This window comes from Aquarana catesbeiana, linkage group LG08, assembly GCF_042186555.1.
Source record: "Aquarana catesbeiana isolate 2022-GZ linkage group LG08, ASM4218655v1, whole genome shotgun sequence".
NCBI classification, from domain to species: domain Eukaryota; kingdom Metazoa; phylum Chordata; class Amphibia; order Anura; family Ranidae; genus Aquarana; species Aquarana catesbeiana.
Genome location: NC_133331.1, coordinates 302,665,321 through 302,691,385, shown reverse-complemented (window position 1 = coordinate 302,691,385; position 26,065 = coordinate 302,665,321). Strand labels below are relative to the sequence as shown.

At 45.4% G+C, this 26,065-nt stretch overlaps 1 protein-coding gene across 1 annotated transcript in view; it reads right to left on the bottom strand.

Annotated features, from left to right (window-relative positions):
- Positions 1 to 26,065, bottom strand: part of LOC141105039 (uncharacterized) — a 90,200-nt gene that overhangs the window by 63,062 nt on the left and 1,073 nt on the right. The window contains 2 exon segments of the mRNA XM_073594834.1: positions 10,634 to 12,520; positions 25,779 to 25,917. Coding sequence (XP_073450935.1) covers positions 10,634 to 12,520; positions 25,779 to 25,917 — 2,026 coding nt within the window.

Genomic DNA, 26,065 nt, shown 5'->3' with positions numbered 1-26,065 from the left:
GGCTTTGTAACCAGAGTGCGCCTGTCCACAGACTCAGTTGATCAGCTCACCTTCATAAAAATGAATCAGTCTTGGATCACCAGCTACCAAGCACCTGATGCTGATGTAACCGATTAATTTTTCTATGAATGTGAGATCCCTTGAAGACTGCCTATGCTGAGTGACTATCCTATTCCTCCTCAATGTTCATGTTGATAGCTTCTAAGAACATTTTTGTTTCAGGGCACCACCACCAGTGCCAAAGGCCCAATTTTTCTGCCCCTGTTTAACAGGGGCGTATAATTATAATTTTTGCTATAATATTTCACAGCAGGGCTCGTTCTTGCGCTCAACTAGAGTATCTGTGAGGGGTTGCAGTGTTGTGGCACCACCATCAGTGCCTAAGGCCCAATTTTTCTGCCCGTTTAACAGGGGCGTATAATTATAATTTTTGTGGTAATATTTTGCAGCAGGGCCTGTTCCTGCACTCAACAAGAGTATCTGTGAGGCTTTACAGTGTTGTGCCACCACCACCGCCTAAGGCCCAATTTTTCTGCCCCGTTCAACAGGGTCATGTAATTACAAACCTTGATATAATATTTCACAGCAGGGCGCATTCCAGCGCCCACCAAGAGTAACTGAGGGCTTACAGTGTTTTGGCACCACCACCACACCACCGGCCCAATTTTTCTGCCCCTGTTCAAATGGGGCATGTAATTACAATTCTTGATATAATATTTCACAGCAGGGCCCGTTCCTGCACCCACCAAGAGTAACTGTGAGGGCTTACAGTGTTCTGGTACCACCAACACTTAAGGCATAATTTTCCACAGAGTGTATAGGGCAGGCCGTATAGTATATACAGGCGGTCCCCTATTTTCAAACATCCAAATTACAAATGACTCCTTCTTACAAACGGAGGGAGACAACAGGAAGTGAGAGGAAATCTAACCCTAGGAAGGGAAATTCTCTCCTGTAAGAGTTAATATGGGAAAAAGGTGTCTCCACTGATGCTTTATCACCAATCCTAGTTTCCCTAATAACCCAAAATTTTCAAAATCCAATTGTCATTGGGACAGAAAGTGAGGTGAAATCTTCTGAACAGGGGCACAGACAGCAAAACAAATGTTACAGGGGTGATAACCCTTCCCTATGTTATCCAAAAAGCTTAAAATTGATTTTTTGGCTAGAGCTACACTTACAAAATGCAACTGTTCCAGATTACAAACAGATTATACTTAAGAACAAACCTACAGTTCCTATCTTGTTTGGACTGCCTGTATACTGCTGTTCAGAGTATATAGGGCCTGGGGGTCCCACGCCTTTTCTTTTTTTAATTTGGGTGCGGAGTTCCCCTTAATATCCTTACAAGACCCAAAGGGCCTGGTAATGGGCTGGGGGGGGGGTTATTTTTTCACTTTAAGCATCATTAAAATCACTGCTCCCAAAAAAAATCTGTTTTTAAAACTTTTTTTTGCATTGATACATATCCCCTGGGGCAGGACCCGGGTCCCCAAACACTCATCCCTACATATAAGGCTTTAAAATGATCACTTTTGATTTTTCACATTCGTGTCCCATAGACTTTAACGATGTTCGAATGTTCGCACAAACTTTTTGCCTGTTCGCAAGTTCTGGTGCAAACCAAACCGGGTAGTGTTCGGCTCATCCCTAGTGACTATTACAAGATTTGTTGCCATAGGAGACAGTGGTCCTACCTATACAGAAGTGGTGTCCGGCTGGAGGCCTTCACCTGTATAGCTGTCTACCTATAGAAGTGTCGGGTCTGCTAATTATCATTGCATCTACTTAAGGGTGTCCTGGCCCTAACCCTCTCTCCCACAGTTCTTGTTCAGAGACAATAAATCTCTTTGCATTCAAAAAGTGTCTGGTGCCCATAACTTCATCTTGCATCACACCCACCATGCCTTGTAACCCACTCTACACAGAAGGATGTCAGCTCTCCCTGACTCTGGAGGTCACCATTAGGCCTCTAGGGGTTGGGGACATGGCTACACTTTTAACCCCCCTGGCGGTATTCCAGAGTCTGGCTTGGGGTGGATTTTCAATACCAAAAGCGGTATCCCCGAGCCAGACTCGGGATCGCATCGCAGGATCCAGGAAGAGTTTACTTACCTTGTCCCCTGGATCCTGCGATGTCTCCCCGCTGTGATCAGCGAGCCACCGTGTCTCGCTTGATTCACAGTGCCGAGCTCCGTTCCCTGCGAGTGTTGCGACGCACGGGGACGGAGTTCGGCTCCAAATACAAAAAATAAAACACACAGTCTAGATACATTATACTGTAATCTTACAGATTACAGTACTGTATCAAATAATTTCACATCCCCTTTGTCCCTAGTGGTCTGTCCAGTGTCCTGCATGCAGTTTTATATTAAAAAAACTGTTCTTTCTGCCTGCAAACTGGAGATTGTCCATAGCAACCAAAACCGTCCATTTACATCAAAAGCAGGTTAAGACCAGCTAGAAAACAGCGATAATAAATTAGAATCACTTGCAGAATTGAGCAATAGTGATTTGTGGGGAGATCCGTCATCAAACACTAAAAGTAACAAAAGCGACAATTCTGCAACTGAGCAACTTTCTGTGTTTTTAATTTGATTACATTATTGAATAATTTTTATTATTATTATATTATTTGTTATAATTATTTATAGTTATTTATTATATTATAATTTTTGATTTCGTTTTTCAAACTTTATCATACCCGGGATGTCTACTAGACTCTTGTTTGGACAGATTTAAGTGAGTTATTCCTAAGAATTACAGGCCTACAATATAAAACGCCAAATTTCTGTGCAAAATAATGGTACCGCTTTCAGCACCTAAAATCTGAAATAATCATACCGCCAGGGAGGTAAAGTGTAAATATGAGATCTGAGGTCTTTTTTGACCCCAGATCTCACATTAAAGAGGTTCGGTCATGCTTTTTTTCTATTACAAGGGATTTTTACATTCCTTGTAATAGGAATAAAAGTGATACAATTTTTATTTTTTTAAAGGGACAGTGTAAAAATAAAAATTTAAATAAAATAAGATTTTTTTAAAGCTCCCGCCATGCTTGTGCGCAGAGACAAACGCATATGTAAGTCACTCCCATACATGTAAATGGTGTTCAAACCACACATGTGAGGTATCGCCGTGATCGTTAGAGTGAGAGCATCAATTCTCTGTAACTTAAAACTGGTAACCTGTAGAAATTTTTAAAGTCAGTATTGCTACTATGTGGTTATTATTTTCTATTTTTTTTTATTTCTATATGCATATGTATTGTATACATTATTGATGGAAACATGAAATTGCCTTCTTTGATTCCTGGTAATCTCTTTTGTCTTGGAAAATTTTCAATAAAAATATGGTAAAATAAATTTTTAAACGTCGCCTGTGAAGATTTTTAAGTGTCAAAGTTTGTCGCCATTCCATGAGCGGGCGCAATTTTGAAGCATGACATGTTGGGTATCAATTTACTTGGCATAACATAACATTATCATTCACGATATAGAAAAAAATTGGGCTAACTTTACTGCTTTCTTATTTCATTCAAAAAAGTGTATATTTAAAAAATAAAATAAAATTGCATTTGTAAGACTGCGCAAATACGGTGTGACAAAGTATTGCAACGCTGTCATTTTATTCTCTAGAGTGTCTGAAAAAATATATATAATGTTTGGGGGTTCTAAGTAATTTTCTAGCAAAAAAAAAAAACCTGATTTTAAATTGTGAACAAGTGTGAAAAATAGGCTTGGTCCTTACGTGGTTAAAAAAGACTATGTTGTACTGATGAGTTCCTTGTGTTGTTTTAGGCTGCCCATGAAGCGAAAGACTGTCATTTTTTTCTGTTTTGCTGAATAAAGTGTATTTTAAAGTTAATTGAACTGTTTCCCAGCCGCCTGTTTACCCCTCGGATCCTGAAAATTGGTGGAGATTATGAGGTGCAGGTCAAACCCATGTCCTGGGTTAAAGCTGCCCAGGCTATAAAAGCATCAGATAAGGCAATGGAGGAACTGATTAAGCAACTGATAATGGATAATATGCAAGCACAGGCCCACCAGGGGCAGGTCCTTTCACAGACAGCATACCTCCCAACTGTCCCGGATTGGCCGGGACCTTTCCGGAAATGGATCTATGTCCTGGGGTCCCGGCAAATCAATGTAATGTCCCAGAGCAGAGCCAAGTGCCGGAACAAGTTCCACCACTTGGCTCCATTGAAACTATTGGCAAGGGTGCGCTGGGCTTTTTTTCAGCCGGCGCTGCTCACATCTCCCTGCATGGTTATCTCACTATGTCAGTGCTGCTGCCTCCACCAACCCCTCCGGCACTCTGTAGACCCAGGGGCAGCCTGACCAGTCGGGTGCTGCCCTGGGTGAACATGAAGACTGAGCCTGGCAGCAGGTCCGGGGAGCGGGACAGCACCCAGCCAAGGACTCCAGGAGGCGGCGGGGATGAAGAGCCACAAGGGCGGCCAGAACCAATTGCCTGGCCCCCCGGAGCAGGGAGAAGAGTGCCGAAGACCTCCCAGCCCAGGCTGACCGAAGATTAGGACGGACGAGCAGAAGGTGCAGCCAGAGAAAGCAGGAGATCTGCTGGTTGGAGCAGCTCCGTGACCACCACGCTATGAGAACGGGCTCTGCACACTGCATGGAAGGTACTGTGTCACACACACCTTCCCGCAGGAGGGACGGCAGACAGGGCTAGGATCTCTCCCACTTACCCCCCCTCCTCCCCCCTTTCTTCCTTCTCCCCTCTTTCTTCCTTCTCCCACCTTGTTCCTTCTCCTCCCCCCACTTCTTCTTCTCCCCCTTTCTTCTCCCCCTTCTTTCTACCCCCCCTCCTTCTTCACCCCTCCTTTCTCTACCCCCCTCTCCCTCCACCCTACCCCACAACCCTGCACTCAGTACATAGCGCACCCCGCAACCCTGCACTCAGTACATAGCGCACCCCGCAAACCTGCACTCATTACGTAGCGCACCCCGCAACCCTGCACTCAGTACGTAGCGCACCCCGCAACCCTGCACTCAGTACATAGCGCACCCTGTACCCCTGCACTCAGTGGGAAGCACACCCTACACTCAGTACATAGCGCACCCTGCAACCCTGCACTCAGTACGTAGTGCACCCCGCAACCCTGCACTCAGTACGTAGCGCACCCCGCAACCCTGCACTCAGTATGTAGCGCATCCCGCAACCCTGCACTCAGTACATAGCACACCCCGCAACCCTCAACTCAGTACATAGCACACCCTGCACTCAGTATGTAGTGCACCCCGCAACCCTGCACTTAGTATGTAGCGCACCCCACAACCCTGCACTCAGTATGTAGCGCACCCCGCACTCAGTACATAGCGCAACCCTGCACTCTTTATGTAGCACACCCCGCAACCCTGCACTCAGTACGTAGCGCACCCCGAAACCCTGCACTCAGTACATAGCACAACCCTGCACTCTTTATGTAGTGCACCCCGCAACCCTGCACTTAGTATGTAGCGCAACCCTGCACTCAGTATGTAGCGCAACCCTGCAATCAGTATGTAGCGCAACCCTGCACTCAGTATGTAGTGCACCCCGCAACCCTGCACTCAGTATGTAGCGCAACCCTGCACTCAGTATGTAGCGCAACCCTGCACTAAGTATGTAGCGCAACCCTGCACTAAGTATGTAGTGCACCCCGCAACCCTGCACTCAGTATGTAGCGCAACTCTGCACTCAGTATGTAGCACACCCCACAACCCTGCACTCTTTATGTAGCACACCCCGCAACCCTGCACTCAGTACATAGCGCAACCCTGCACTCTGTACATAGCGTGCCCCTCAACCCTGCACTCTGTACGTAGCACACCCAGCAACCCTGCACTCTGTACGTAGCACACCCAGCAACCCTGCACTCTGTGCGTAGCACACCCAGCAACCCTGCACTCTGTGCGTAGCACACCCAGCAACCCTGCACTCTGTGCGTAGCACACCCAGCAACCCTGCACTCTGTACGTAGCACACCCAGCAACCCTGCACTCTGTACGTAGCACACCCAGCAACCCTGCACTCAGTACATGTAGTAAAAAAATGCAGACTCCAAACACTCTAACCCCTGCATTCTGTGCATTACACCCTCCCGACCCTGCATTCTGTGCATTACACCCTCCCGACCCCTGCGCTTTGTACATTACACACCCACATTTTGGCACAGTGCGTGACGCAGGTTGTCCCTTGACTCAAGTGTCCCTCATTGGGAAGTTCAAAAGTTGGGAGGTATGCAGACAGTCGCTGCTCAACAAGAGACAAACTGCTTACTGGTTGAACAGACAGTGGGGTTTACAGAAGGCAGTGACCCATCAGGCTGGGAGGGTGGCAAATGGTTCCGTAAAAGATGATAGCCATAGATTATGCTGAAACTTCTATGGCAATATCTGAGTGGATTGCAACAAGGGTGTCAGAAACCATGAATCAGACTGAGACAGAAAATGCAGTAAAAATATCACACCTTTAATGAAATAGAAACAAATAGTACAGATCAGGAACATAGTCAAAACATAAGCCAGGGTTCGGAAGCCAAAACCAGTAATCAGATGAACCAGTAATCAGGAAGCCAGAGATCAGTGTTGTCGGAAGCCAAAGATCAGGAACCAGAAGGGACATCATTTGTCCCTAATGCCGCGTACACACGATCGGAAATTCTGACAACAAAATCAAGTTTTTTTCCCGACGGATGTTGGCTCAAACTTGTCTTGTATACACACGGTCGCACAAAGTTGGTAGGAAAAATTAGAGGATAGAGGCGGGACTTTGCGTGAGGCATGTCAGTGGATATGTAAGCTTAGTGGTACATGATGTAATATAATGTATAGGGTAAGTCCTTTACATTGTTATATCTACAAAGGATTTGCAAGATAATGATGGTAAAAAAGTTTAATAACGTAGATCCTAGAACCTAGTACAGTCATAAATGGGAACATCATGGGGCACAGTTGAACATATATAGACAGTATATTAAAAAGCGTAATTCAAACAGAAATTGTACAGTTACAAAAGGGGATACATTGTACAATAAATTGATATGTGCATCCATAGCTGGTAACGCGTTTCTTGGCTTTCAACCAATCATCAGGAGTCCGATGCAATTTCGCTACATTTAGGACAATGAAACATCTATTAGTATACGGGCAGGTATGTAAAGAGAGGGTAAGAGAATCTAAATTTCAATAGTACTCACAGGCAGTGCATTGGTCAGTGACAACCAATGTACTGGGATGCAGCAGTGGTCTGGGTCAGCAAAGTCTCCCCCGGGGTTAAGGCAGAGAGCACTCCCCAAAACCCATCGGCCACAGCCGCCAAATTGACCAGAGCACCCCAAAGGACCGCCAGGTAGGGGCAAACAGCGAGGCCACATAGCACTGGAAAAACTGAGGAAAAATGAAAAGATGATTGAGTGAAGGTCAGCCCAGGTATAAGTGAATGTGTGTGAATGTGAAAGGGTTAATGTCTTGGCCACAGCTGCACACCACAAAGTGAATGAGTATGTGTGTGTTGAAAGAAGCCATAAAAAGTGATAGGGAGTGTCAAAGTTGTGAGTGAAATAAAGTGTGTGTGCAGCTGGGAGACCAATCCTCGTAACCATAAACCAGAGTGGGAATCTGCAAAATGATTAAGTGTGTTATGTGAATGCCGGGCAAGGCCAGATGCCCGTGGCCATAGCGAGACATCGGAGTACCCGGTCAAAGGCCGCCGCTATATACCGCGGGCGTGCTCACGCCAAAGTCATGTGAGGGCGTGGTGACGTCACGGGGGGGAGGGAAGCCAAACCGCGATATCCAATCCAAAGTTGGTTGGAAATTCCGAAAGTCAAAGACACGGTGAAAAATGAAGTTCAATAGCCAGTGCTGCTCTTCTGCTTAATTCGGAGCATGCGTGGCACTTTGTGCGTCGGAATTGTCTACACACGATCGGAATTTCCGACAATGGATTTTGTTGTCGGAAAATTTGAGAGCCAGAGCTCAAATTTAGTGCGACGGAAATTCCGATGTAAACTGTCCGATGGAGCCTACACATAGTTGGAATTTCCGACAACAAGCTCCGATCGCACATTTGCTGTCGGAAAGTCCGACCATGTGTACGCGGCATTAGGCCGCAGTTTGGAGACCCCTGATCTAATGCAACTGTTCCACGAGGTCAGGACTCTGTGCAGGCAAGTTCCTCCACCCCAAACTCGCTCATCCGTGTTTTTATGGACCTTAGCTTTGTGCACTGGTCTAAGTCATTTGGTGGAGGGCAGATTATGATGTTTGGTTGTTTTTCAGGGGTTGGGTTTGGCTCCTTAGTTCCAGTGAAGGAAACTAAAGACATCAGCATACCAAGACATTTTGGACATTTCATGCTCCCAACTTTGTGGGAATAGTTTGGGGATGGCCTCTTTCTGTTTCAACATGACTGCGCACCAATGCACAAAGCAAGGTCCATAAAGACATGGATGAGCGAGTTTGGGGTGGAGAAACGTGACTGTCCTGTGCAGAGTCCTGACCTCAACCCAATAGAACACCTTTGGGATGAATTAGAGCGGAGATTGTGAGCCAGGTCTTCTCGTCCACATCAGTGCCTGACCTCACAAATGCTCTTCTGGAAGAATGGTCAAACATTCCCATAGACACACTCCTAAACCTTGTGGACATCCTTCTCAGAAGAGTTAAAGCTGTTATAACTGCATAGGGTGGGTCAACTTAATATTGAACAGACATCCACCAGCCCCTCTGACCAGCTGCTTAATAAACAGGTACCTGTAAGTAAACCTGCACCGGCTGACTCGTCTACAACAGAGCTCTTCATACTATGACTCTCCAGATGTTCAGGAACTACAATTCCCACCATGCCTAGTCATGTCTGTGAATGTCAGAGTATTGCAATGCCTCATAGGACGTGTAGTTCTGCAACAGCTGGAGGGCCAATGTTTGGAGATCCCTGATCTACAACATCAATAAGTGTAGCACTGACCCCCTAAGGAGCTGATGATAATTGATTGGGCCTGCACTCTGCCTCACAACCCCAGAAAGTGACTCGACCCCCTTGGCACAGCTGTATGGTAATGTTAATGCAAGACCCAATGGTAAAGAGCAACACAGTTATAACACAATATACTGTATATTTACCGTCTCCCTGATCTCCGCCACTCCAGCAGCTGCAGCAACAGACAGAGTCTCACACAAATTATAAATTAACCACACAGTTTACTGTGAGAACTTGGTTAAACACATTAATTACAGCGGTAATTCTGATATAAGGAAATGACAATAGTAACAATAAAAGTTTATGAGGAAACTCAAAACTCAATGGTCACTTGGGTTGCATATGCAGACAGGAAGGAAGTGGGACTCTTATGCTCAATATGATAAAACCCTGACACTGAGCACTTTTTCACTCCTGCCTCAGAGCATACACGCATTAAATTAGTAATGCAATATCAAATGCAATACAACAGTGTAATACAATACAGATGTATATGTCGCCTACTCAAGGGCTCCCCCTAGGTGGTAATGCAGTTCCAAATTGCTAAAGTGAGTTATAATGCTGTATAACCACAAGTGAAAGTCTCTTGTCTTCTTTCTTCAGCTAGCTTATTAGACTGCAGTATTACCAGATAGGGAAACAAGTAACTGTAGACTGTAAAGTGAATAGTACTTTGATAGTTGTATACCGGTGACAATAGGCAATTAGTATAACTCCTCTTTAGCGGTGGGTGTGTTGTAACATTAGCTTATAGAACATGGAAAGCAATAGTTCCACTGTATATGAGCTATGGCTGAATGGGAAAACTTCTGTAGGACTACAACTCCCACCAGCCTTCTGTAACTTTGCAACACAGCAACAGTACACTCTATTTATCTGGGCAAGTGCCCGCTCACCACACCGGGTCCCAGATGCTTGTTGAATTCTCCTCAGTCCGGCCCAAGCTAGCGCCGTCATACCGCACCGCTCCTTCTGATGACTGTGATGCAGGAAAAAACTTCAGAAATCCTGGGCTCTCCGGTTCATCCGAACGCTGGTCCAGCTGACTGCGCTCTGAAGCTCCTTGGAGGCCAAACGATTCCGCTCCGCGCCTTGTGGGCCGCAGTCTGTCGGTCACCCACCCAGACCTCCTTGCAGGCAGGCTTTGAATGGCGTCCCAAGAGACCAGAAACATGCCACGCCTGTGTCTTTTATATCCTTACCCAGCAGGCTGTTCTGTGGCTTGGGCTTGTGAGTAAGTGCACTGGGCATCGTGGGTAGGTAGTTCCCAGACTGAGTTACACATATAAGTCACTTCCTCATTCACTACATCCCCCACAATGCATTGGAGCGTTGCTATTGCTAAAGCCAAACAAAAATCTTAGCAGCACTAATACAAAGAGAAAAGACACTAGAGGGAGCCAAACTCTGTTCAAAGAATATCACACTATTCCTATGGTAAATTAAGAGGCAAAAATCCCTGCACTACATAAGGAAGCTCACTCATATGAATTCTCTGGGGTTGAAAAAGGTTTTCTTTCCTAGTGAAAGATCTCCCGCACTCTGAATACCAATAAGGGCGCTCACCTATGTGAATTTTCTGATGTTCAACAAGATTATTTTTCCTAATCAAAGATCTCCTACACTGAACATGATTATGGCTGCTCACCTGTGTGAATTCTCTGATGTTTAACAATGTCTCCTTTCTGAGTGAAAGATTTCCCGCACTCTAAACATGAATAAGGACGCTCACCTGTGTGAATTCTCTGATGCGTAAGAAGATTTCCTTTTTGAGTAAAAGATTTCCCACACTCTAAACATGAATAAGGACGCTCACCTGTGTGAATTCTTTGATGTTTAACAAGGACTCCTTTTTCAGGGAAAGATTTCCCACACTCTGAACATGAATAAGGACGCTCACCTGTGTGAATTCTTTGATGTTTAACAAGGAGTTCTTTTTCAGAGAAAGATTTCCCGCACTCTGAACATGAATAAGGACGCTCGCCTATGTGAATTTTAAGATGTTTAACAAGGGCTGCTTTGCCAGTGAAAGATTTCCCACACTCTGAACATGAATAAGGACGCTCGCCTGTGTGAATTCTTTGATGTTTATCAAGGAGTCCTTTTTCAAAGAAAGATTTCCCGCACTCTGAACATGAATAGGGACGCGTGCCTGTGTGAATTCTAAGATGTTTAACAAGGTCTCCTTTCTGAGTGAAAGATTTCCCACACTCTGAACATGAATAAGGACGCTCACCTGTGTGAATTCTCTGATGTGTAACAAGATTTCCTTTTTGAGTGAAAGATTTCCCGCACTCTAAACATGAGTAAGGATGCTCACCTGTGTGAATTCTTTGATGTTTAACAAGGACTCCTTTTTCAGGGAAAGATTTCCCGCACTCTGTACATGAAAAAGGACGCTCACCTGTGTGAATTCTTTGATGTTTAACAAGGTCTCCTTTTTCAGGAAAAGATTTCCCGCACTCTGAACATGAATAAGGACGCTCGCCTATGTGAATTCTAAGATGTTTAACAAGGTCTGCTTTGCCAGTGAATGATTTCCCGCACTCTGAACATGAATGAGGACGCTCACCTGTGTGAATTCTCTGATGTGTTACAAGCTGTCCTTTATGATTGAAAGTTTTCCTGCACTCTGAACATGAATAAGGACGCTCACCCGTGTGAATTGTCTGATGTTTAAGAAGGGCTCCTTTTTGGGTGAATGATTTCCCGCACTCTGAACATGAATAAGGAAGCTCACTCGTGTGAATTCTAAGATGTTGAACAAGGAATCCTTTGCCAGTGAAAGATTTCCCGCACTCTGAACATGAATAAGGATGCTCACCTGTGTGAATTCTAAGATGTGTAACAAGGGCTGCTTTTTCAGTGAAAGATTCCCCGCACTCTGAACAAGGGAAAGGACGCTCACTCGTGTGAATTCTCTGGTGCTGAATAAGTTTTCCTTTCCAAGTGAAAGATTTCCCACACTCTGAACATGAATAAGGACGCTCACCAGTGTGAATTATCTGATGTTTAACAAGGTCTCCTTTCTGAGTGAAAGATTTCCCACACTTCGAACATGAATAGGGATAGTCACTCGTGTGAATTCTCTGGTGTCTAACTAGGTCATGTTTATGCTTAAAACATTTGCCGCACTCTGAACAAGGGAAAGTACGTTCACTTGTGTGAATCCTTTGGTGTTTCACAAGGCTTGATCTATAAGAGAAAAATTTCCTGCAGTCTGAACATGAGAGTAGATTGTCACCTCGGTGATCTCCTTCATGGGGTGAGGAAGATTCCTCGGGATTAGAAGGATCTGTTGATCTATCTGCAGTGTGAGATCTTACATGGATATTTACAATTATAGTATGTGATTGATGAGAAGATTCCCCCTGATCAGAGGGATCCATTGATGTCTCCGGACAGGAAGGTCTGTGATGTATATTTTGTGTATTTGGATTTCCTCCTGGAGGATCCTGTGTGATGACATTATCTTCTGACTTACAATCAGATAATAGAAGATGTCTCTCCGAGGAATTCCTGACATCACATCCATCTGTTGGAAAGAAGTAAAAAAAAATATAATAAATCTTAGTAGATGACAAATAACTTTTAGCTCCTCCTCCCCGTCGGTGGAATAAGTGGAAATGCCAATCTCACAGCTGGGCTCCTGTTCTCCCTCCAAAATCAATCAGAAAAGTCTTCACAGCGAGTCCATATATGATCTGCTAATTCTATAATAATAAATAGCTATGACTGAGGCTTCATTATCCAAAATGCGTTAGTGGATTGTTACTACATCGGATTGGCTGGATTTTATATTATGAATGGTTTGCAGATCATATATGGACTCCAAGCTGAGTCAGCAAGAAAAAAAAGTCACTTTGGTCTAACAGTCAACACTTTCACAGAGCTCTGGCATGGAACTGGGTACAACTGTAACATCAAAATATGGAAAAAAAAACCTTCCTCCAAGATTTACAATGCTGGTGTCCTAGGGTGGCTTTATCCCTCCTCCATCAGTGTGGAGACAACCTAAGCTGTTAGTCCAACGGTTTATTAAAGGGTTAGATCACCTCTACAGAAGAACTGTAAAGCTGAACTAACACCAGATCCCCTCCCCACCCTCCTGGACCCCGCTTTACATGTGATGGCACTGACCAATCAGAATCCATCTGGTCCTTCCTGGCAGCTCAGCATGGAGAAGACAGAGCAGTGGGGTATTTCATATCCCCTGACCACTGGAGTGGTGAGAGAGTCCTGATAGTAGAGGATGGCTGATGGTAAGTACAGTGAGGACCAGGAGTGGGGGGTGAAGGGGGTCTGGTGTTAGGTCACCTTTACAGTTTTTCTATATTAGGAAAACTAACCCTTTAATGTGACTTTAGGAGTCTGTTTGACCAGTGATGTCTCATCTGCCTTCCATTGAAGGTAATGAAGTACATATTGCACTCCATTCGCTTTTCCCCAACCACAGCAACCTGGGAAAGTGACTGCCGGACTCGGAAGTGATGTCATCCAGATACAGTGTATCTGGAAAGTATTCCCAGCGCTTCACTTTTTCCACATTTTGTTGTTATGTTACAGCCTTATTTCAAAATGGATTCAATTCATTATTTTCCTCAAAATTCTAAAAACAATCCCCCATAAAGACAACATGAAAGAAATTGTTTGAAATCTTTGCAGATTTGTTAAAAATAAAGAACGAAAATAATCCCATGTACATAAGTATCACAGCCTTTGGTCAATACTTTGGTGAAGCCCCTTTGGCTCCAATTACAGCCTCAAGACTTTTTGAGTATGATTCTACAAGCTTGGCACACCCTTTTATTTATCGTACATCACGGGACACAGAGAAGCCATAGTAATTACTATGTGGGTTATACGCCACCTATAGGTGAATGGACACTGGTGCACTCAAAAGACAGGAAGTCCCCCTCTATATAACCCCTCCCATACGAGGAGTACCTACGTTTTTTTGCCGGTGTCTAAGGTGTTGGTCATGGTCAATGAAGTGCTAAGAAGAGCTCCGTCATAGATCCTTGGCAGGATCAAGGGGCTATGCAATTGGATCCATTTAAAGTGCCAAAAAAGGCCAAAATGGATGGTACCCAGGCCTCAAGGAAGAAGAGCGAGGTTTCCTGCCTGTAATGCTTCTCTTTTGAGGGCTGGACCATGGGATCCAGCACCTTGGTCCCATAACTAAACCAAAGGTTGCTCTGGCAGGGTGCTGTACAGGTCCAAGGACGTGGACCCTTTGTACAAAGGGGACCCGGTCCCTGAAGGTCTGTCATGACATGGCCCACCGTGATGGGTGAAGATTGGGTCTGTTTGTGATTTCCAGCAGTATCCTGCGGTGGGAATGGTAAGTTAAGAAGATCCTAAGGAACGCATAATGGTTCACTTATGGACTTCTTTTTTGAGTAGACAATGTCTTGCCTGTGTTTTACCACTAGAGGGTTTAAAGTGTAACATACCTGGTGTCTAACATCTTCATGCTTTCCCGGTATTGTGCTCAGTGTCAGCAAATGCTTATTGTGGAACAGCATTGATCCTTACTCCGCTCTGTCTCGGCCACCAGTAGGGGTTTGGGGGACCATCTGCCTTCTGCAGCGGTCAGGATCCCCTGGTGAGTGAAGGGGTGCCCCCGCTCGATCGAGTGGGGGGAAGACTTCAGTAGTTGTCAGAGGTTTGGCAAGAAGAGATCCAAGACAAATGGGTCATCTCTGTGGTAGCCCTAGGCTACAAGCTAGAACTTCAAAAGTTTCCACCATTTCGTTTTCTAAGATCAAACATTCACCCAGTGAAGAGAAGGTTTTTATTTCTGGCACTAGACCGATTGATTAAATCAGGGTGTAATAATAAAGACCCCCTCAGAAGAGCAGGACATGGGGTTTTATTCAAATCTCTTCACGGTGCCAAAATCAAATGGAGATGTCAGACCCATTCTAGATCTCAAAGATCTGAATTGCTTTCTAAACATCCGCTCTTTTCACATGGAGTCATTCCGGTCAGTTGTATCCACCCTACAGGGAGGAGAATTTCTAGTATCAATAGACATCAAAGATGCATATCTGCATGTGACAATTTTTCCCGCTCACCAGAAGTTTCTGCATTTTGCGGTAGAACAGCACCACTTTTAGTTCGTGGCCTTGCCCTTTGGGTTAGCCACCGCGCCCCGGGTGTTTACAAAAGTTCTGGCCCCAGTACTAGCGAGAGTAAGGGGCCTGGGTAAAGCAGTAATGGCATACCTAGATGACCTGCTGCTGGTAGATCAGTTGGTGGCATTGTTAGACCAGAGTGTGTCCAGCACGGTCAAGTAACTGGAACACCTGGGTTGGATTCTCAACCTAGAGAAATCATCCTTGCGACCAGTAAGGAGGCTGGAGTATTTAGGTCTGGTTATAGACACAGCCCAAAAAAGAGTATTTTTGCCCCAGACAAAAGTCAACGCTATAAGAGAGCTGGTCCCGGTGGTCAGGACAAGGAAGGGTCCTTCCATTTGCCTTTGCATGAGGTTGCCCGGGAAGATGATGGCTTCATTCGAAGCAGTTCCTTATGCCCAGTTTCATTCCAGACTGTTGCAAAACAGTATTCTGTCTGTTTGGAACAAGAAGACCCAAGCCTTAGATTATCCAATGAATCTGGCCCCAAATGTGCGCCAGAGTCTCAGTTGGTGGTTGATAACCAAAAACTTGCAGAAGGGAAAATCCTTCATAACGGTTACCTGGAAGATAGTAACAATGGATGCCAGCCTATTGGGCTGGGAGCAGTCCTGGAGGAGACCAATGTCCAAGGGAAGTGGTCAGAGTCCAAGAAGACCTTGCCCATCAACATCCTAGAGATTCAGGTGGTACGTCTGGCTCTAATGGCCTGGTTGTTCAGGTTGTGGGATTGTCCCGTCAGAATACAATCCAATAATGCCACAGCAGTGGCCTATAATAAGCACCAGAAGTCACGCAGCCCAGAGGGAGGTGAACCATGTTCTGGCTTGGGCAGAGGAGCATGTACCTTGCCTATCTGCAGTCTTCATTCTGGGGGTAGAGAATTGGCAGGCAGATTTCTTGAGCCATCAACAACTACTCCCGGGAGAATTGTCTCTACATCCCAATATTTTTCTGGCCATATGCCAAAGATGGGGTACCCTGCACATAGATCTAATGGCATCCAGGATCAACAAGAAGTGGGACAGCTTTTTGTCAAGAACAAGGGATCCACTCGCATACAGGACAGATGCGTTAGTGACCCCTTGGGATTAGTTTTCACTGATTTATGCTTTCCCTCCAGTTCAGCTGCTACCGCGGCTTCTTTGCAGGATCAAGGAGGAAGGGAAGCTGGTAATTCTAGTAGCCCCAGCGTGGCCCAGAAGATCCTGGTATGCAGATATCATAAGGATGGCAGTAGGGGATCTGTGGACTGTTCCATCTCATCCAGACCTGTTGTTGCAAGGGCTGGTATTCCTTCCTGCCTTACAATCACTAAATTTAACAGTTTGGCTGTTGAAGCCCACATTCTAAAGAGTCGAGGGCTTTCAGGTTCAGTGGTAACTACCCTGATTAATACAAGGAAGCCGGCTGCTATGACCATTTATTATAGAGTCTGGAGGGCCTATGTTTCCTGGTGTGAAGCCAGAGAAAATTGAGTACTGTCTGTGATACTTTTTTATTTGCGCTAACATACAATTTTTCAGGACAAGCTTTCGGGGTATGTCCCCTTCTTCAAGGTCCAAGCAGTGCTACAATCAAATCAAGTCTGGTGTGAAACCAAAAGATGGCAATAAAGCTAGCTTAGAGTACAATCAAGGGTCAGATCTCGGCCTTGTCAGTGTTATTTCAAAGGCCGCTTGCTCTGCATTCATTGATCCGGGCCTTTAACCAAGGGGTAACACGTATAACTCTGCTAGTTAGGACACCCTTGTGCCCATGGGATTTGAATATAGTATTGTCGGTTTTACAAAGACAGCCTTTTGAGCCGATGCGCAATATTCCTTTGCTTCTTTTTGACAAGGAAATTGGTGTTCTTAGTTGCGGTAACCTCCGCAAAAAGGGTATCAGAATTGGCTGCTTTTTCTTGTAAACAGCTATACTTAATTATTCATAAGGACAAGGTGGTGTTGCGTCCTCACCCAACATTTCTGCCTAAAGTATTGTAGTGAGAGCAGTCAAGGCCTATCTGAAAGCAACAGCTCAGATATGGAAAACTGATGTTTTGTTTGTGCTGCCAGAAGGCCCCAGGAAAGGGCAGGTAGCGTCAAAATCAACTATTTCAAAATGGATTTGTCAGGTTATTATTTAGGCTTATGGTTTGAATAGAAGGGTTCCGTTAAAGTGCACTCTACCAGGGCAGCCAGTGCTTCATGGGCAGTGTTTCACCAAGCCTCTATGATTCAGATTTGCAAGGCCACTACTTGGTCATTAGTACATACATTCACAAAATTCTATCAGGTGGATGTAAGATGGCAAGAGGATGCCACCTTTGGGCACAGTGTGCTGCAGGCAGCAGTATAGGTCCTCACGTCTGATGGCGGCCTGCTTTGATTTGTGTCTCCCTCCCCTCAGAAGGCATTGCTTTGGGACATCCAACATAGTAATTACTATGGCTGCTCTGTGTTCCGTGATGTACGATGAAAAAAATAGGATTTTTATAACAGCTTACCTGTAAAATCCTTTTCTTGGAGTACATCACGGACACAGAGGTCCCCCCCCCTAGGGAGATATATATATATATATATATATATATATATATATATATTGCTACAAAAACTGAGGTATTCCCAGTATAGGAGGGGTTATATAGAGGGGGACTTCCTGTCTTTTGAGTGCACCAGTGTCTATTCACCTATAGGTGGCATTTAACCCACATAGTACCGTATTTATTGGCGTATAACACGCACCGGCGTATAACACGCACCTCAATTTAGGAGGGAATTTTAAGGAAAAAAAACTTTTAGGAGGGAAGTTGAAGGGAAAAAAACTTACATTTAAATGCCCATCATTGCAGCCTTCTCAGTGCAGCCTTGCCCCAGTCCAGCCTTGCCCAGTGGAGCCTTGTCAGTGCAGCCTTGTCAGTGCAGCCATGTCAGTGCAGCCTTGTCAGTGCAGCCATGTCAGTGCAGCCATGTCAGTGCAGCCATGTCAATGCAGCCTTGCCAGTGCAGCCATGCCAGTGCAGCCTTGCCAGTGCAGCCTTGCCAGTGCAGCCATGTCAGTGCAGCCTTGCTAGTGCAGCCATGTCAGTGCAGCCATGTCAGTGCAGCCATGTCAGTGCAGCCTTGCTAGTGCAGCCATGTCAGTGCAGCCATGTCAGTGCAGCCATGTCAGTGCAGCCTTCCCCAGTGTCCAGTCCAGCCTTGCCCCAGTCCAGCCTTGCTGAAGCCTGTGAGCTTCAAAATCGCCGACCGCGATTTGAAAATGGCGCCGCCGGCGCCGAAATACACAGAGCCGGTCCTCGGCTCTTCTCGGCGGCTCTCGTTTACTTTCGGTTCCACTCGGACGGTGAGCGGAGCTATCCGAAACTAGCCGAGTATACTCGGCTAGGTTCGGGCGGCGCTCGAGTGAAACCGAAAGCCGCCGAGAAGAGCCGAGGACCGGCACTGTGTATTTCGGCGCCGGCGGCGCCATTTTCAAATCGCGGTCAGCGATTTTTTAATTCTGACAGGTCAGGATCGCAGGGGATCGGCGTATAACACGCACCCGCGATTTTCCCCTGATTTTAAGGGGAAAAAAGTGCGTGTTATATGCCGATAAATACGGTAATTACTATGGCTGCTCTGTGTCCCATGATATACTCCAAGAAAAGGATTTTACAATTAAGCTGTTATTAAAATCCTATTTTTTGGGCAGTTTCTCCCATTCTTCTTTGCAGAACCTCTCAAGCTTCATCAGGTTGGATGGGGAGTGTCAGTGCACAGCCATTTTCAGATATCTCCAGAGATGTTCAATCGGGTTCAAGTCTGAGCTCTGACTGGGCCACTCAAGGACATTTACAGAATTGTCTTGTAGCCACTCCTTTGTAATCTTGGCTGTGTGCTTAGGGTCATTGTCCTGTTGGAAAATGAACCTTCATTCCAATCTGAGATCTTGAGCGCTCTGGAGCTGGTTTTCTTCCAGCCACCACTAGTCTCCCAGCCACCACCATGCTTCACTGTAGGGATGGTATTGGCCAGGTGATGAGCGGTGCCTGATTTCCTCCAAACATGACGCTTGCCATTTAGGCTAAAGAGTTCAATCTTTGTTTCATCAGACCATTTATTTTCTCATGGTCAGAGTCCTTCAGGTGCCTTTTGGCAAACACCACGCGGGCTGTCATGTGCCATTTACTGAGGAGTGGTTTCCGTCTGGCCACTCTACCATACAAGCCTGATTGGTGGAGTGCTGCAGAGATGGTTGTTCTTCTGGAAGGTTCTCCTCTCTCCACAGAGAAATGCTGGAGCTCTGTCAGAGTGACCATCGGGTTCTTGGTCACCTCCCTGACTAAGGCCCTTCTCCCCAATCGCTCAGTTTGGTGGCCCGCTCTAGGAAGAGTCCTGGTGGTTCCAAATTTTTTCCATTTACGGATGATGGAGGCCACTGTGCTCATTGGGACCTTCAATGCTGCAGAAATTTTTCTGTACTTTTCCCCACATCTGTGCCTCGATACAATCCTGTCTTAGGTCTACAGACAATTTCTTGGACTTCATGGCTTGGTTTGTGCTCTGACATGCTCTGTTAACTGTGGGACCTTATATAGACAGGTGTGTGCCTTTTCAAATCATGATTTCAAACAAACTTCTTTCACGTTGTCATTTTGAGGAAAATAATGAATTTAATAAATTTTGGAATAAGGCTGCGACATAACAAAATGTGGAAAAAGTGAAGGGCTGTGAATACTTTCCAGATGCAATGTAGCTTCCTGGTTCTTATTAGGGAAGAGAGATCAGTGAATTAACATTCAATCACTCCCCTCTATGTGGCGACACCCACCATGGAGGTCCTGGACCCACAAGTGGGGTGAAACATGGCAGGGGTGCACGTGGGGAGAGAGGTGGTGTGGAAGTTATACAGCCACCTGATCACTTCCTCCTGACAGCCAATAGTCGGCTTATCAGCACTTAAAACCATCTGCTGCTGCTGCTGACGTATATCATATATTAGTGGCAAAAAAAGGGTTAAAGGAAGCAGTACTCTGTATATACACACCTAAATACACTGGTGTACCAGTATCTGTGACAACTCTGTATAAACTATTCATAGATAATAAATATTGTAACGCTCTGCACTCCAAGAAATTGAATACATAGAAAAGGTGGTAGGGAGACTGCACTTCACTTATAACGGAATATAAGGTAATGAATCTGATAAAAAATACGCAATCATGTGAAGCGTACAGTACAAGAAGCATGTGTTCAGTGAAAAATGACATATGCAGATCAATACTCCAGATGTGCCAACTCCAGTGCACCACCAATGAGGTCATACACGCTTGCAGGCAGTGGTGTCACTAGGGGGGGCCAGAGAGGACCATGGCCCCCTCAATATTGTACTGTACCCCCCATGTGCCCCCCCAATTAAAATAAACAGACACTGGGACCAGTCTGGAATGCTCCGGCTCCTCCTCCACCTGACTCCATTCCTGGCCACTGGTTGCTAGAGCCGCCTGGCGTTTAACAACCAGTGACGTCAAAGCCGGCATTAGTAGTTCTCTCCCCCCTCCCTCCTCTCTCGCACGCGATGGGTGAGGAGACACAGGCAATCAGCTCCTTCTCCCCTTCCTCCTCTCTCATACGGGATGGGAGAGGAGACACATCTGATCTGCTCCTTCTCTCTCCCATGCCCCCCTTCCTGAGCCGCTGCCACTCTCGTCCTGTGTGTGTGTATCGCGGGAAGTGTGAGCTCAATAGCTTTACACTTGACCTCCTGCGGTACACACACTGGATGAGAGTGGCGGTGGGGGGAGGGGGGAGCAGGGGAGAGAGAAGGAGCAGATCGGATGTGTCTCCTCTCCCATCCCATGAGCACTTATAGGCTGCACTGATAGGAGGCACTAATGGGCATCGATAGGTGGCATTGATAGGCAGCATTGATGGGCACTGATGTGCTGCACTGATAGGCGGCACTGATGGGCATTGAGCACTGATAGGCAGCACTGATGGCCACTGATAGGTAGCACTGATGGGCACTGATATGCTGCAATGATGAGCACTTACAGGCGGCACTGATGTGCATTAGGCACTGATAGGCTGCATTGATGAGGAGGCACTGATAGGTGGCATTAATGAGCAATGATTGGTGGCGCTGATATGTGGCATTGATGAGAACCGATAGGCAGCACTCATAGGCTGCACTGGATGGCACTGATAGGCAGCGTTGATGAGCACTGATAGGTGGCACTGATGAGCACTGATATGCTGCACTGATAGGCTGCATTGATGGGCACTGATAGGCACTGATAGACAGCACTGATAAGCTGAACTGGTAGGGAGCATTGATGAGCATGTATGTTAGCCCAACATTGAAAGAACAATTATACGCTTTGAATCTAAGTGGCCGCCTGCAGCTGCAATGTTCAGCTAACATCTCTCTTTCTAACAAGACCTCCAGAGTGCATTCTATTCTTGAAATATATATATAAATGGTATTTTATAGTTTGCCCCCCTACTTTTGTCCCTGTCCCCCCATGTGCCCCCCTAAATATGAAAGCTGGAGACGCCACTGCTTACAGGTACTGAAAGTGTCCAAAGGATGGAGATGGCCAGCTTGGTACGGACCACATGGAAAAGATGGGAACCACCAAACTTACTTTGCAAGGCCTTGCACACCGTGGTTTTAAGCATAGCCCTTAGGAAGGTTCTGGTCTACAGTGGGCCCAAACATAGGAGCCCAGCCAGGTGCCAAGCTTCGCTTATCTACAGAACCTCTGTCACCTGTCACCACCATTCTCTCTGCCCGGAACTGGAGGCTCCTTCTTATCACTCTTCACTCCATGACATCAAGACTTAACTGAATTTTACATTCTGTTCCCCAGTTCTCCCCAATAAACTGTAAAGTCCCTTCTCTTCCAAAGTAACACAGATGGTTACTCTTAAACAATAGGTTCTTTAATGCAATGGTTCTCAACCTCAGTCCTCAACGGGCCATGTTTTGGGAACTTCCCTTAGATAAAATAGCTCTCATCAATACCATGTCATTGATATTGATTTAAAGCAGCTGTGCAAAGTAAAAAAAAACCCTGAAAACATGGCCCGTTGGGGGTACTTGAGGACTGAGGTTGAGAACCATACATACAACATACAGGGATATACAATGTAATACTGACATAAAATCACACACATAGGTGGACTTGTGTCTTTTTATAACCTCGCCTACTATGTAACTATGTAATCACTGCTTTATTGAATAAAGTTATATTTACCGTTTTGTCTAGGTTCCATAGAAGTACATTTGAGTGATATACAGAATCACAATTGCATTTACACACTCTCTCTCTCTAATAACAATGTACCGGATTAGCTGTGTGGCGTTGTTCATAACTTTTTATAGCTTAGTTGCAACCCAGTAAATGGTATCAAAAGTCCAGTCATTGGAACCAGTGCTGGGACAAGGTCTTCCAGTGCCCAGGGCAAAGATGCCAAACTGCACCCACTCCTCATTCATCTTGCGCAAGTTTAGGGGATCCTACACTGATCAGTCACTCCCTTGTCTAAATCACTGTCGCTATCACTACTCCTATCAGTCTTGTAACAGAAGGAAGGTGCCCCCATCCCTACAGTAAACCATTGCGCCCAGGACAGCCACACCTCCTGCCCGCCCCTTGTCCCGGCCCTGCTTGGAACCCATCTAGGGGTCCCACTATGGGGAAACTCTACCACAAAGTTCAGTTCAGCTCTTTACAGTTTCCTCACTGATCACCTCCCATACAGGAACAGACTACGAGGTCCGACCCGGTTCAGAATCAGGAAGTGACACATGCAGGGGAAGGAACATCACAGAACCAAGTGTTAACTCTTACCACACCACACATTAACCCTTTAGTAGGCAAACACATATTTAACCTTTTAGAACCTGCCTATAGGATGATGTGAAGATCTGATAATTATCTAACATTTTTTTTTACACTACAATCCTTATACTTAGAAGTAAGGATGGGCTCGGGCGTGTTAGCACAGCCCAGGTGCAGAGCCCGCCAGGAAGTCGGCACGGCGCTGCGCTAATCACAGGCAGTGAGACATCTTCCTGATGTGCGGCTGCAGAGATCGGGAAATGTCTCAGTGCCTGTGATTAGCGCAGCGCCGTGCCGACTTCCTGGCGGGCTCTGCACGTGGAGTGTGTAAACACGCCGGAGCTCATCTTTACTTAGAAATACAGTTGCAATAAAAAGTATGTGAACCCTTTTGGAATGATATGGATTTCTGCACAAATTGGTCATAAAATGTGATCTGATCTTCATCTAAGTCACAACAATAGACAATCACAGTCTGCTTAAACTAATAACATGCAAAGTATTAAATGTTACCATGTTTTTATTGAACACACCATGTAAACATTCACAGTGCAGGTGGAAAAAGTATGTGAACCCTTGGATTTAATAACTGGTTGAACCTCCTTTGGCAGCAATAACTTCAACCAAACGTTTCCTGTAGTTGCAGATCAGACGTGCACAACGATCAGGAGTAATTCTTGACCATTCCTCTTTACAGAACTGTTCCAGTTCAGCAATATTCTTGGGATGTCTGGTGTGAATCGCTTTCTTGAGGTCATGCCACAGCATCTCAATCGTGTTGAGGTCAGAACTCTGACTGGGCCACTCCAGAAGGCGTATTTTCTTCTGTTTAAGCCATTCTGTTGTTGATTTACTTCTATGCTTTGGGTCGTTGTCCTGTTGCAACACCCATCTTCTGTTAAGCTTCAGCTGGTGGACAGATGGCCTTAAGTTCTCCAGCAAAATGTCTTGATAAATTTGGGAATTCATTTTTCCTTTAATGAAAGCAATCTGTCCAGGCCCTGACGCAGCAAAGCAGCCCCAAACCATGATGCCCCCACCACCATACTTCACAATTGGGATGAGGTTTTGATGTTGGTGTGCTGTGCCTCTTTTTCTCCACACATAGTGCTGTGTGTTTCTTCCAAACAACTCAACTTTGGTTTAATTTGTCCACAGAATATTTTGCCAGTACTGCTGTGGAATATCCAGGTACTCTTGTGCAAACTGTAAACGTGCAGCAATGTTTTTATTGGACAGCAGTGGCTTCCTCTGTGGTATCCTCCCATGAAATCCATTCTTGTTTATCGTTTTACATATCGTAGATTCGCTAACAGGAATGTTAGCATATGCCAGAGACATTTGTAAGTCTTTAGCTGACACTCTAGGATTCTTCTTCACCTCATTGAGCAGTCTGCGCTGTGCTCTTGCAGTCATCTTTACAGGACGCCCACTCCTAGGGAAAGTAGCAGCAGTGCTGAACTTTCTCTATATATAGACAATTTGTCTTACCTTGGACTGATGAACAGCAAGGCTTTTGGAGATAGTTTTATAACCCTTTCCAGCTTTATGCAAGTCAACAATTCTTAATCGTAGGTCTTCTGAGAGCTCTTTTGTGCGAGGCATCATTCACATCAGGCAATGCTTCTTGTGAAAAGCAAACCCAGAACTGGTGTGTGTTTTTTATAGGGCAGGGCAGCTGTAACCAACACCTCCAATCTCATCTCATCTATTGGACTCCAGTTGGCTGACACCTCACTCCAATTAGCTCTTGGAGATCTCATTAGTCTAGGGCAGGGGTAGGCAACCTCGGCCCTCCAGCTGTTTTGAAACTACAAGTCCCATGAGACATTGCAAGACCCTGACAATCACAGGCATGACTCCTAGAGGCAGAGGCATGATGGGACTTGTAGTTTCATCACAGCTGGAGGGTTAAGGTTGACTACTTCTGGTGTAGGGGTTTGCATACTTTTTTTCACCTGCACTGTGAATGTTTACATGGTGTGTTCAATAAAAACATGGTAACATTTAATTCTTTGTGTGTTATTAGTTTAAAGTGGATGTAAACCCAATGTCATCCTTTCTAGACTACTGCCATGGGGGGTTATCTATAAGGATATACATGTCTCCTGCATGTATCTTTACCTGTCAAATGTCTCCCCTCTGTCTGTTATTAGACCCGAAAAACTGCAGATTCTGTGGGTGGGTCTGTTGTCTGGAGCTCGGTGGGTGGAGTTGTGATGTCAGTAGACTCCCCGCCCATCTCTACACTCCCCTTGTCAATATGCATTTTCTCCTGTTTATTTCTAACACTGAACTTCTGCTATGATCTCTAACATCCAGTGAAAAGACAGGAAAGTAACCACATGACTTCAGCATGCCAAATCATGGTGAGGTGTGGAACAGCCAATCCTTGCAGAGCTGCTGAAGAAAGGAGTGGGGGGAGGGAATTAAAAAATAATGCCTGTGTCTTAGGCTAGTGCACGAGATGTAAATCACCTGTCACTCACAGCAAGGGGGAGTATTTGACAAAGTTTTTCTCAGTTTGTCAAGATTTTTCTCACTGAACAATAAAAGAGGATTGCTCAGAGATGGATTAACTCTGTGTGGCAAGACTGGGCTCAAATGGTAGGAAATCTTATACTCTACAGTATGACATAAAAAAAAAAAAATTTCGGGTTTACACCCACTTTAAGCAGACTGTGATTGTCTATTGTTGTGACTTAGATGAAGATCAGATCACATTTTATGACCAATTTGTGCAGAAATCCATATCATTCCAAAAGGGTTCACATACTTTTATTGCAACTGTAAAATGAGACTTTGACCTGTTTTTTTCCACAATGTCTGTTACCTACCTGTGTCAAACTGTAGAGAAATGTCTTCCTGTTCACTTTTCATAATCATCCCAACCTCCTCTGTGGACAGCTGATCACCCCCCACATACGTCTCTACTTCTTCTTTAACCTCAGCTTTTATATTAATCCGTTCTTCACCCTACACCAAAAATAATAGAAAACATCTATTAAAGTCAACTCAAGGCAGACATAAAGGACACAAATGACACGTCATTCAGTATGTACCCTCCGCTGGAAGAGCACAAGGATGAAGAGGACCCGCGATGTGTCTGGGCTTAAGACCCACA